This window comes from Adiantum capillus-veneris, chromosome 25 (assembly GCF_014529385.1).
Source record: "Adiantum capillus-veneris isolate H3 chromosome 25, ASM1452938v2, whole genome shotgun sequence".
Classification (NCBI taxonomy): Eukaryota; Viridiplantae; Streptophyta; class Polypodiopsida; order Polypodiales; family Pteridaceae; genus Adiantum; species Adiantum capillus-veneris.
Window position 1 is genome coordinate 116,137,028 of NC_140955.1, and position 13,486 is coordinate 116,150,513.

A 13,486-nucleotide genomic window follows, 5' to 3' on the forward strand; every position below is an offset into this window, starting at 1 on the left:
TAAATGAAGATCACAGATTGTCCACAGAAGGAAAATGGAAATTCTCAATAGACCCGTTTGTCCTAAACAGAGATCAAACAACCATCATAAGTACTCTGAACACTAGATCGCTACCTAAGTATTTTGAGGACTTAAAGGCACACCCACTTTATAGATATAGTGACATCATTTGTCTGCAAGAAGCAAAAGACACTGACTCCATCATAACAAATAAGCTAACATTATACAATGCAATTTCTCGCCCTCCACAAAATAACACAATCACACTGTATAATAAAAACTACACACTATCAACCACATCAATACACAAACATCCAAACCACGAAATCGTTGAAACATTGCTTTTGAAGATACTAACCAAGCAATCAAAATTGTTAACTTATATCGCTCGCCGACCAGCAAAGACACACACACATTCTTTGAAACTCTGAGCAACACCTTGCGACGCACAATCCAACCAATGAAAACTTTTGTGTTAGGCGATTTCAACATTGACTACCTTCGACAATCAAAAGATCGAGATACTCTTATCGCCATAATGACAGAACACAAGTTCCAACTTACTAACAGCGGACCAACAACAGTCTACGAATCTCAACTAGATCATATATGGACAAACTTTACAGACTATCAAATCATATCAAAAAATTACCCAGCATATTGGACAGATCACGATCTCATATACATATCCCTCAAAAACAAAAACAACAACAACTACGTTCCTTGGACAACACCACCAACTACAGGTAAATTTCTTCCACTGCACTTTGCATATCTCTGCCTTACTGGGATCAAATCCGTACTTATGAAAGAATCTCCCATGCAGTACTATGACATTTTGAAAGCTGCTCGACGACACAGCATAGTGGCATCCACTGTAAATCACCAGCTCATACACACAATTCCATTGTTAGCTTTTTTTACCTTCACATCAAAGACACATGTTATCACATCAGGTACTCAACTACTCGATGCATGTCTACATTAAAATATCAACTCCACATGCTTTCATTTTAACATTGCCTCCCTCTTTCTCTCTCTCTCTCTAATTCCCTCCCTTTCCACCTTCTGTGTTCCTGTGTCTCTCTACACTCCAATGCCAAAAATGAGACCATTTCCCTATTTCTCTCCAATGCCAAAAATGAGACCATTTCCCTATTTCTCTGTGACCCCCCCCCCCCCCCCCCCCCCCCCCCCCCCCACTCTCTCTCTCTCTCTCTCTCTCTCTCTCTCTCTCTCTCTCTCACACAGGCAGTGCCGCCGTTGGCAATTTAGTGCCAGCCTTGTTTCATTGTTACAGCATCGAACATCTCCATGAATCCACTCACGCAGGTGAAAAACACTCAGAAGATCATAGCACGCGAGGCAGCTCTTGGAATCTCTGAGGCCGGATCCTGGCACGCCAAGTACAAGGATTCAGCTTACATCTACGCGGGCAATTTCTCGTTTGATCTCACTGAAGGGGATCTTCTCGCCATCTTCGCCCAGTATTTCTCAAGAACACCCCCCCCCCCCCCCCCCCCCCCCCCCCCCCACACACACAAAAAAAAAACAAAACACACACACACACGCGGCTTGTTTAGGAGGCTATTAGACCATCGCATCCGCTCAAGCATTTTTGGCTCTCTTGCAGGTATGGTGAAATTGTTGACGTTAATCTTGTGCGTGACAAAGGTACCGGAAAATCTCGGGGTTTTGCCTTCCTTGCTTATGAAGACCAGCGCAGCACAGTTCTTGCTGTTGGTATGTCCTCTTGATTACTTAGAAATTATGCTGACATTGAACTAGTAAGATGTTCTGTACAAACTTGCATGAACTGGTGAGATTGGGGTCTTTAAGTTGCAAGAGGTAGAGCATGTTATGCCTAAAATTGGTAAATGCTAGTAGGCGACTCTTGGATTGCACTCTTGCGCACTGTTCATGCATATTTTCATGATTGGAACCTCATTGAAGTCGGTAAATGCAAATCATCACGCCCTGTATCTTTCTTCCATTACGTGCTTTTCCTGCGTGAGTTGGCTCTCACTCTGCCATGGGACTCATAGTTGTTCAGAGGCTCTTGGACAGTGTCATGGAAGCTCTTTTGGGACGGAGATAGAGAGATTTGCAGCGAAAGATGCATTCGAGTGACACAAACTGGCGGCAGAAAGTGCAAGAGTCTTGCTTTTCTCTGAAAGGAAAACAGTGCTGATTTAACTACAAAGCTGTGATACATCTAGGGCGTAGACCAAGATGATGTCTGATGGCATTTTTTTTTCAAAAACTGTTTAAAAAAAATGGAAATTGAAACAACTGAGATATATGGCTATAGGTTGGATAAATTTCCAGGGGGAAAAACCTTTCCTAAATAGAGTACAAAGTGTCTTGGTAACCTACAAAAGGAGAGAAGAGGGACACTCAGCAGCTTCTAAAAGATCGGCACCTCAAATTTTTTGTATCTGCATCAGTGATAATATGGAGAAAAACAATGCACGACTATAGACGAGGATGAGTGTGATGTACGAGCTTCGTGAAAAATTATCTAATAAGGTAAGAGGAAACCAAGCCCTTTGATATGAAGCACATGTGGGAGGAAGCCTTTTAAAATGCTAGTCCACTTACTCAAAGTGGTTGTTGAAGAATTGCGAGAAGAGTAGCTCAGTTAGGAGGGATAGAGGGGAAAACAGGAGAGCCATACCAAAAAAACAGTAGAGCCATGCCAAGAGGACATCAACTGAAGAGGACTTTGGGCCACCAAAGAGAACAAAATGAACAGAAAAGAAACATAAGATTGCCAAAGGTGCGGGGAAAAAGGTGAGAAAAGAAACATAAGACTGCCAAAGGTGCAGGGAAAAAGGTGAACAGGTGAAAAAGTCTGCAACCACGAGCAAACACTTCTCAATCAAGGGCAGCCATCAGATCTTAGATCTACCGCGAGAGAATTTGTCCGAATTAGCCTCTAACTATGGGCATTCCTCAGTCTCAATGGAGCAAGGCCTAGGGCAGCCGTTTGATGTGCAAACCTGCAATTTGCAACACACAGCACGCGAGGAACAATAGGGCCGGAGAGAGAAAGAGAGGTCACAAGTAAAGAGAGAAAATCATTACAGAGGAATAAATGCTAGAGTGTTAGTGCGGTCTGGATCTGCAAAATATTTCCAGTTATTAAGAAACGCTAGAGAGAGGAGAGTGTGACCCCAAACACTGGCTATGCACTGCGTACACCACACGAAGTACAAAAGGAAGGGGGGGGGGGGGGTCAAAGTCGACGGTGCCGAAGTGTAGAGACCAAGGGGAGCTTCTCTTGAACCAACCAACCTTGGCAATGAATTGATGATGATACAATGGGGGGTGGAGGGCAAATTGCCCTACCTGGACTTTTGACAAATAAGTAAAATAAAATTTTAAAACCCAAAGTAAATAATGGGATCACATTGGGCAGTCCACTTGAGATGCCAAAACTCCAACACCCTCTTTGTAGCTCATAGTGGACATCAATAGTGAGACCAAGTTGTTGAAGAAGCTACCATGGAGACCCCAACAACTGCTCCTTGCTGGATACACCTCGGATTTGCTACCCTCAACTTTGTACCTTAGAAGAATGCCTTCTTGAGCATCAGTTGCCTTTTAGAAAATTGAACTGTAGATCAAACTACGTCCAAGAATCCTCAATTGTTAACTGTGAAAACATAACGTCGGTTCATGGAACGCTCCAAGGTGTGAAGGGAGGCATCTTACTTAAGAGGAAATGCATAGACATGGTGGTCTACTCTGTTGTTACGCAAAGAAGCACCTATGACATGGGTAAAATTTAAGAAAATTTTCACGTCAACTTGGATATCAGACGAATATGAAGGAGATGCCATCACGGCTTGGCATCATTCGAGGATGACTAAGAAAGACACGTTGGATGACTGCTGCCCGAGGTTTTGGGATACTTATTTGCTAGTGTCTTTGTTTGGGAAGATTACTTTGACGAACCAGATTGAGCAGTTTTCCTGTGGTTTGCCAAAAGAGATTTGCTAGTATTGTCTGGAACAAAAATCTGACTCTATCCAAACGCTTATGGGACATGCTAAGAAAGGAGTTGGAATGCATGTCGGCTCATTGACTTATCCTACAGACACCTACGTCAACTAGGCAAGAGTCTTCTAGTGAAGAGAATGAATCGGCGGAAGTGGATGGTAGCGCATGTGAGGGTTCTGACGAACTAAGGGAACTAGATGCAAGTTCCTCTGAGGCTTCCGAAGAAGAACAGGGATCAGATGATAGTGCGTCTAGGTTTTTTGACGATTGCGATTGATGTGCCAGTGGATAGGGGAGGCTAGCTAGGCTACCCACAGGCCCCAGGGCACAAGGAAAGAAAGAAAGGGAATCAACTGGTAGATCAGAGAATCCCAAAGATCTACATTGAGGTGCCAAGGGTAGGGAGGCCAGTAGGGCTACCAACAGGTGATAGGGCATGAGAAAAACAGAAAGGTAAGCTAGGTCCATGGGATAATTTGGTCAAGGGTACTTTTTGGCCCTCGATGCAAAGTGGATGGAGGAGAAGAACATCGCAAATTCTCTTCAAAGAGAGCTGTACCTTGAAGCTTTTGGGCCATTAGCAATGTCTATGTCAAAAGTTACTGATGAGTCAATAAGTTGAATGTGGTGCGGTGCGGACTGCACAAGAGGGGAGCCATTCCACTCCTTTGTCACAGATTGCCTAGATTGAATACAATCACTATATTCTTGTTGAGATTTTAGGGTACTGATAGGCTGATAGTATTTTGCGGAATGACTTTATGAACAGATGTGCTCTGAGTTGGAAATTTCCTTAATTGAATCGAAAACATACGCTCTTTCATGTGTGTATTGTTAGAGACATGTAAAGAAAGATGAAGTGTCTGCAACATTTTGTCTAATGAATGATTTGAACTCAGTGCATCTAGACATCTGTTAGAGATCAACGAGATTTGGATGTGATGGCTAAGTGAACTGAATGTGATCTAAATGAAATTGTAGTGCTCAAGATGTCTATGTGGATGAGATGATTGGATACTGTTGTTAGTGCATCAAGAATTTCGGAAGGATGAGATGGTTGAACAGTGATCTAGTTGCATCAAGAGTTCTGACCGGAATGAGATGGCTAGATTGAATGATTGAAACATTGTGTTCAGTGTGAACTAAGTGTGTGATTTTGTGAACTGCTTGCTATATGCATATACTGTCTTGTGGTGATTGTCGTGGGCATGGTTTGCTTGATTGAAATGTGAAAAGAAAGGATATGAATCTAATAGTAACAAGATTTAGTAGATCAAGACATCCGTGAAAAGATCAGCACCGTTTGGATGCGATTACTAAATGGTTACAATGTTCATGGTTCGTATCTGAGACCCTCGCTCGATAGATTGTGATTGATCAGTCACTGATATCTTTGTAGAAGTGTTGGATTGGTAGAGTGTGCATGAGTACATAGAGTCGGTGTCTATTGAAGAAAGTTTTTGACCTATGGCTGTTTTGTAGGCGTAATCGAGGGCGATTACAATTCTTTCAAGAGGGGGGAATGTTACAAAGTGATGATGTGGCATGTTCAATTGGAAGGAAAGTGGCAAAGAGAACAAGGAGAAACTGATCTCGGAAGAACTTGCAGAAGTTGTGGCCGAGAGGAACTACAAAGGGGTTAGGATCTTAAAATCCTAACCCAGTAACTTAAAGAACTTATGGAGCACCGGTCAAGGGGCCTAAAATCCTAAAATACAGAAGCATGAACTCTGTCACGTGACACATCCAACCCTATGTGTCCGTGGACAAGCTACAACACGACAAGGGTTCAGTCCGTCCAATCAGTCTAGATTTAGAAGTGTTCTGGCACTTTTGTGAGTCTGTTCGCAGACCGTGCATGCCTCGGCACTTAGTGTAGATGCATATCCTCTGGTTGCACACAGCATGATCATAAGCATTCCCATCAGAATCCATCAGAATCCTTCAGGGGAATTTTCCAATGCATTTAGCCTATTTTACCTATTTTTGACATTTTTCACTTATTATTTTTAAGTGACTTTTGTTGGAAAGTAGGTAGGGCAAATAGTTTGTATATAAGCAAACCTAGACTAGCACTAATTGGCAGAAGAGGCAACAGGAGCCAAGCTCAGCAGGCAACTTCTCAACAAGACCCCTTGGTGGACTTCCCTCCAAGCAAGAACTTCAGTCCCTAGCGTTTTCAGCAAGCATCCTCGCCAGGCAGTTCCAACCACTAGCGTTTTTGCATCAGGATACCATCAGACACAGTACCGCAGTACCCAGCTTGCCCTAGCGATTTGCATCAGCAACCATCGCCAGCAGAAGTCTGTGGACACATAGCGTTTTCCAGATTGCACCCTAGCGTTTTGGAGATCCCAACGTTTGCAGATCTCAGCCTTTATAGCCTTCAGCCCTGGCGTTTTTCAGCATTAGAAAGACCTACATATTCAGCCCTAAGGAGTAGCAGATTCAGCCCGGAAAGACCATCAGTTTTCAGCCCTTGAGAACCTCAGTTTTCAGCCCTAAACTTGCAGATTTTCAGCGTCAAAGACCCCACAGAAACAGCCCTAGAATCAGCGTTTTTGGACTAGTCGCATATTTCAGCCCATAGCATTTTTGGACAGCAGATACAAGATTGCAGATTTCAGCCCTTAGGTCGGTCTCCTCGTCACCGTCGTCATCGCCGACATAGCCTAGACTTGCATCAGTCTCATGCATACAGTTTGTACCAGTTTGTGCAATCATAAGTAGACCACTCTCACCGACGAGAGTGGGGCCTTCGGAGGAGGGTTTTACTACATCTTTGGGTGTCGTATCTCTCTTCTCTCTCTATATCTCAGTCTCACACTTGCACGCGCAGTGTCCATTCACTTTGTTTGTGATCATAGCATTGTCTCATTAAGAAAGGAAGGCTCTACCTTTCATAAGAACAAAAAGGAACCTTGAGCACAGTTTGGAGCACTCATCTTGAGCAAAGCGCAAACATTCATTCCGCTGCACCTAACAAACTCTGAGAGAGATTTCTGTAAATTGCGCTGACATGCTGATGTGGCAAGATGTATGGATTTTTGCAAATTACGTTGCTGATGATAACGTTGGTGCAGCCAAAGTGTGTCGACCATGGCAAAGGGCACAAACAGGTATGGATGAGCTTGCAAGTGCATGGCAAAGGGCTGGAGCAGGTGTGAAAGACGTGGGCAGACAGGTGGTAGCGGTTATGTACGTCTTATGTGGTTTAATAGGTGGAAAGGGCTCCAGAATGGGCCAATTGGGGTGGCAGGGAAGGATGCCCAAAGTGCAGTTTTTTGCTTTGGAATGTAGTGCTTGAAGTGGTCTAGAAGCTGATCCAGACGGCTCCTTAAACAGGGCCATGGTGTGCAAGTTATGGCTGTCTAAAGATGGGGTGCATTGCAAATTCCCGGCGGGCAGGGCAGGTAAGGAGAGGTGGCCATGGCTGGTTTCAAAAGGTAAACGTGAAGTGCTCGAGTTGTGGAGGATGTCGGTCCTTCCGGATTGAGGATTGGGTCCCAAATGTGCAAGATATGGGCAGCTGAAAGATTGCCAGAGGCCAGTTATGTGCCCACTCGATTGCATTGGAAATTGTTCCAATCGGGAGATTTTGCGCATCGCTGGGTTTGTAGAGCTAGTGTCCAGCATGAGAAGCCTACAAGAAGTGACTGTTGGTCAATCGGGTGCCTGATCAACTAGATACGGTTTTTCGAAGTTTGTGCCATTTGACGGTGATGCAACCCCATATTTTTTCCCCAGTTTTGGTCGCCTTGGTTGGAGGGTCCGTCAAAGACCAAATGCGGAAGGGCTGTTACAACTCGAGGTCGGTGAGGTGATCTTTTACTTGGGCTTTACAAAGTGGAGATTGGACTTCTGAGCAGGAAATGGCACTTGCAAAGTTGGAGGGAAACAAGGGTTGAGACCTTGGGGCTTTTTTGAAGGTTTTAAAACTTGAAGGCCAAGTTAATGGCGAGCTACCATGTGGCGGTTCTTCTATTCCACATGTGAAGAGAGCAGTCCAGATAGCGGGGTATTTGAGCTAGGCGGAATTGGAGTAGTGATGGGAGTGAGCTCCCTTGTGGTCTAGGCTATGGTGGTCTTGCGTGGGCGGTGCCCGGGCGTTGCTGCGGGCGGCATTGGTGGTGGATTTTGGCATGCGGAGGCATTGTTTGATGATGGTGGTGGATGTGGTGTCGATCGACGGCCGTTCGACGTCCATTGATGACGTGGCAATCTAAAGGGGCATTGTCGCATGCGCTTGAGGGGCCATTACTTTTGAAGAGAGAGTTGGGGAGCACAGATGGCGCCGTCGGGGCTCCCAAAGGAAAGGGCGGTTCATGTGGGTCTAGCTAGGCAGGGTGGTGTCGTAAAGTAGCAAGGGGTGATCCCCATGCAGTCAAGCGGAGGAAAGTGGCTGAGGTGTCAACACCATGCAAGATGTGCTAAATATGGAATGCCAAGTGTGTGAAATGTATGAAAAATGCAAAAAAAGCTCGAAGTGAGCTGCACGAGCCAGGAGAAACCCAATTTTTTGTTTTTTTTAGAAAGTGTAGCCTCTTGTAAGGAGAGTTTTTTTTTTTCAATTTTGTAAGGGTTTTTGGCCATTTGGGATCTTTTTGAAGGTGGAGGAAGAGGAGGACAAGGAGGAGAGTACTCTACACAGCATGAAGGTGCTTTTGTAACCGTTTTTTGAAGGAAAAGCTCGCTATTGCCCCAACCGGGTGTTGATTCCCCGGACCCCCTTTTCGTTTTGCTTCGGTATTTTGCTCCGTGGTGCCGGTGTCGGCTTGGTTGTGTTTAGCCCCGAATCTAGGTTGTGGTGTGGAGAGAGAGAGAGAGAGAGAGAGAGAGAGAGAGAGAGAGAGAGAGAGAGAGAGAGAGAGAGAGAGAGAGAGAGAGAGAGAGAGAGAGAGAGAGAGAGAGAGAGAGAGAGAGAGAGGTTTGTGCATGTTTGCGGTGTGGAACAAGGGTTTGTGTGTTGGTTGGTATGTGCTTGAGCTTTTCGAGACGGGTATGTGTGTTGGTGTACTGGGACAGGTGTTTGCAAGTGATTGTGTCATTTTTGAAGGTGTAATCGAGTGGTTAGGGGTGCTGTGTATATCCTGGACTATAGAGAGGCGTTTGTTTGGTGTTCCGGGTGTGTACCCTTCCCCCTTTCCAACGTGGCAGATTATACGGATTTTTGCATTTTGCCTTGCTGGCAATTTTGGACAGTTTTTGCATGAGATTTTTGGAGCAGATGCTTTTTGGGTTTAGCGCTTTTGGGGCTCTGCTTTTGGGTAACCCTTGTACTGTTTATAAGCATCAGCAGAGCATTTGGATGCAGAGTCTGAGAGCAGAGGACCCTCGGGACCTGTACTGTTGCGACTCGTAATAATAAAGAAATATCGGAAGGGGTGCCAGTCTTTGGGGCCAGTGCGTCTGGGTGTGGAACTATGCCGTGCTGTGTCGACTCTCTCTCTCTCTCTCTCTTAAAGTCAACGATTTTGCAGTTTTTGTTTGTGTGTTGCTATTGATTTCTCGCTTTGAGTGTCCAAGCCTATAACACAAGGAACCGTTTTGATCCTCTGTAGTAGCAGGATGCCCCTGAGGAGACTCCTTTCACCCCAGCCTTGCCACCGCTAGCTCCCCTGAAGCACTCATTTTGATTACAACGAGAATTCAAATGCTTCAAGCGACTACTAAAGTCTTTCACGGACTCCCCTTCCTCTTGTTGGGCTTTCTGGAGCTGAGATACTACACCCCAAAGCACTCCCTCTCCTATGTACTCTTTCAAGAACTGACTCCTAAGAGAAGAGTAAATGGTATCATTAGGGTCCTATACCAATCCTAAGCCTTCCCACTCAAAGTCAGGCTTAAAGCATTGCTCTTACGTAGTTTTTTGTGTTCTCCTAAGGAATTGCATATATGTTCAAATACTTCGATATGCTTTCTAGCATCCCCGTTTTTGTGAGAGCTTGGCCACTTGTACTTCCTTATTTCTAGGCTCTCTATTAGGAATCGCATATATGTTCAAATACTTCGATATGCTTTCTAGCATCCTTGTAACAGACTTGGACACTCCAAGTTAAGAATCAATCACGACAGCACCAAATAACCACTTCAAAACAATTCACAGATCACAATAGTTTTGCACTGGCTCGGCGGAGTTCCGTGCCTAGAGATATTGGCCCCAAAGACTGGCGCCCCTTTCGGTATTTCTTTATGTATTAATCAATGATCAAAGTACAAGAGAGTGGTTAGGGTTTCACTCTCAGACTCTGCGTCTAGATGCTCTGCAGAGTGAGAACCCTCTCCGCTTATTTATCTGTTTACAAGGGTTGCCAAAAGCAGAGCCCCAAAAGATTCAAATCAAAAGCCTAAAGAAAAGCAAAGGCTCCATTCTCTCTCAAACTCAGTTGAGTTTTTAAATTAAAGCAAACCAATCTCTCTCTCTCTCTCTCTCTCTCTCTCTCTCTCTCTCTCTCTATTCTTCAATTGCGTAGCCAAAAAACTGACGCAAAAGCAACTGCCATTTTCAGCGCCGCAATTTTCGGAAATTCCTGCCACGTCATCGGCTTGAAAATCATCGCTGTTGGACTTTTAGGGATAGGGTTAGGGTTTTTGTTGTTTTTAGGGTTTATGACAGATTTTAGGGTTTGCAAGTTTTAGGGTTTTCAGCAGTAGTCAGGGCTAAGGTTTTCCCGCATGCTCTCGGGCACACGTCATCACTTTGTGACATACCCCCCTCTTGAAAGCATTGTAATCGCCCTCGATTATGCCTGCAAAACAGACAGAAGCCATAAATCGTCTTAGTAGACACTGGCTGTTAGTACCTACATACTAGGAACACACATCTAGCACATGTACCAATCGATAGTCACATCACATGACATCACAGGACATCAGAGAACATCACATGACATTCAACATTCATTCGGATCTTAGACCATGATTTATCGGCAATGTAGCTAGCAATGGCATCTAGATCCAATCGGGACCTCATCGATGTCCGATATCAGACCAAAATGCTGTAGTCATTTCGTCTATCAGTTCCTGCACTTAAAAGAATTCAAGAACAAATCAGTATCATAATCAGGAATACCATTTCATAAAGTCATACTGTCAGTTGTCAGTATCCCTGAAGCTCAAAGAGACATTAGTGACTTTAGTTTCAAAATCAAGGCATCTGTTGACAAAGGAGCGGAGTGACTCCCCTCTTGTGCATCCCACTGCACTAGATCGCCGGCCAAGTTGAATTTTGGGTTCCATTTGGAGTAGACTATGCTAAACCAAAAGCATCGAGGTAAAGTTTCACAATCCGAGGAGTATCTGCTAGGTCCTCCTCGTCCATCCACTTCGCATCAAATGCAGGATAGTTCTTGAACTTAACCAAGAACCGCCTTCGGACTTTACCTTTCTTCATATCCTTATGTGCCAAAATCTGTTCAGGAACAAGGATCTCCTCGTTTTCTTCCACTTCGGGTTGCTCATCAGGCTCCCCATCTTCAGGCACATCATCTTTAAAAGGTTTCAAGAGACTCACATGAAATGCATTGTGAATCCTCCAAGTAGGCAGTTTCAGTCGGAAGGAGACATCATTTATCTTTTCAGTGATCTGGAAAGGTCCGTAGTATCACATACTAAGCTTTGGAAAAAGCCTCTCCTTTCCCTTTTTCTTTCTCAGGCGTGCCTTCTCAAAACGTAAGAGCACCCAATCATCCTCCTTCAATTTCAAGTCACGACGATGGCGATCCGCTGCCTTTTTCTGTCGTTCTTGAGACTTCTGCAAAGTCTCGCGAACCTTGGCAAAAGCCGTATCTTGCGTATGTTCATCTGCTTCAAAAATCTTATCTTTCGTGCTTAGGAAGGGTGGAACCTTCGCAGCACCTTCAACAATCTCAAATGGCGCCTTCCCCGTCGAAGAGTGTATTGTGTTATTGTAGGCAAATTCCACCAAAGGTAGGTACTTTTCCCATTGAGTCTTGTGATCTGAGATATAAGACTTCAATAAATCTAGAACCACTGAATTTGCAATCTCAGATTGCCCATCAGTCTGCGGGTGGAACGATGACGAGAACTGCAACCGCGTGCCAATGTTCTCCCAAATTGCCTTCCAAAACAAACTCGTAAATCTGGGGTCTCTATCGGAGACAATCGTCTCAGACATGCCATGTAATCGGAAAATCATCGTGACCATTCTGTGTTCTCGGGAGATCAAAAATGAAATCCATTGCAATACTTTCCCAGGGGCGGGTGGGTATGGGTACAAGCTGTAACAATCCCTGTGCTTTATGTCTGTCAAACTTGACCTTCTGGCATACTAAGCAAGTGCACACAAACTCTTCCACATCCTTTTCGAGTCTCGGCCAAAAGAAGTATCTCTCATGGTGGTAGCAATGCCGCGGTGACCCGTAAAAGGTGGACAGTGGCATTCAGTCATAACCTTTTCCCTCAACGGTTGTGTAACGCACAACATGGTTTTTCTCATCAAGTAGCCATCCCGAATGGAATATCCCGCTACCTTCTCCCCTTCTCGTATCCGTGTGAAAACGTCTGCAAAATGTGTACTGTGGCATATTTGTCGACCATATCCTCGAAGCTTCTATGATGTATCGTGGAAATAGCCAGAACCAACGGCTTCCGAGACAAAGCATCTGCCACCACATTCTTCTGTCCCTGCACATGGACACTCTGGAAGTGAAGCTGTGACAAGATGTTCCCCACCGCATCTGCTTTTCCGAAAGCTGCTTCTGTGACAAGAAGTAGCGCAAACTCTGATGGTTTGTAAAGACAGAAAAATCCGCTCCGAGTAGGTAATGCCGCCACTGAGTAAGAGCATGGATAACCGCCAAAAGCTCTTTCTCATAAGTCTGTGCTGTCATCTCCGGCCTTGAGAACAATAAGCTCTCGTAAGCAATGACATGGCCTTCTTGCATTACCCCCAGACTACGACCACAAGCATCACAATATACTTCAAATGACTTCTGCAAGTCCGACAAAGTCAAAACTGGTCCCGTAGTCAATTTCTCTTTCAATGTCTGAAAGGCAGTCACCTCTGTGGATCCCCACGAGAAGGGACTCCTTTCTTTGTCGAGATATGCAAAGGGGAAGCAACCTCTGCAAATTTTCGAATGAACCGCCTGTAGTACGAACACAGTCCCAAGAAGCTTCTAACTTCATGGACATTCTTCAAATCAGGCCAATCACGGATAGTCTCTATCTTGGCCGGATCCATTTGCACTCCTGCTGCTGAGACAATGTGTCCCAAAAAGTGTATCTCTGGTAGGAAAATTCACTTTTCTTTGCATTAATCACTAACTTGTGGTCTCGTAATGCTTGAAAGACCTGAAGCAGATGATCTCTGTGTTCTGCCTCATTCTTGGAGAAAACAATGATGTCGTTAAAGAAAGTGCCAACAAATAGCCTATACTCTCGAAAAATCCTGTCCATCATCCGGTTAAATGTTGCAGGAGCATTGGTTAAGCCAAAAGGCATCACCAAAAACTCAAAT

At 44.7% G+C, this 13,486-nt stretch overlaps 1 protein-coding gene across 1 annotated transcript in view; it reads left to right on the top strand.

Annotated features, from left to right (window-relative positions):
• Nucleotides 1–1,227: 1,227 nt before the first annotated feature.
• Nucleotides 1,228–13,486, top strand: part of LOC147425517 (RNA recognition motif (RRM)-containing protein) — a 51,321-nt gene continuing 39,062 nt past the window's right edge. The window contains exons 1-2 of the mRNA XM_086500624.1: nt 1,228–1,487; nt 1,634–1,743. Coding sequence (XP_086356750.1) covers nt 1,315–1,487; nt 1,634–1,743 — 283 coding nt within the window. The 5' untranslated portion in view covers nt 1,228–1,314. The remainder of the gene's footprint in view (nt 1,488–1,633; nt 1,744–13,486) is intronic.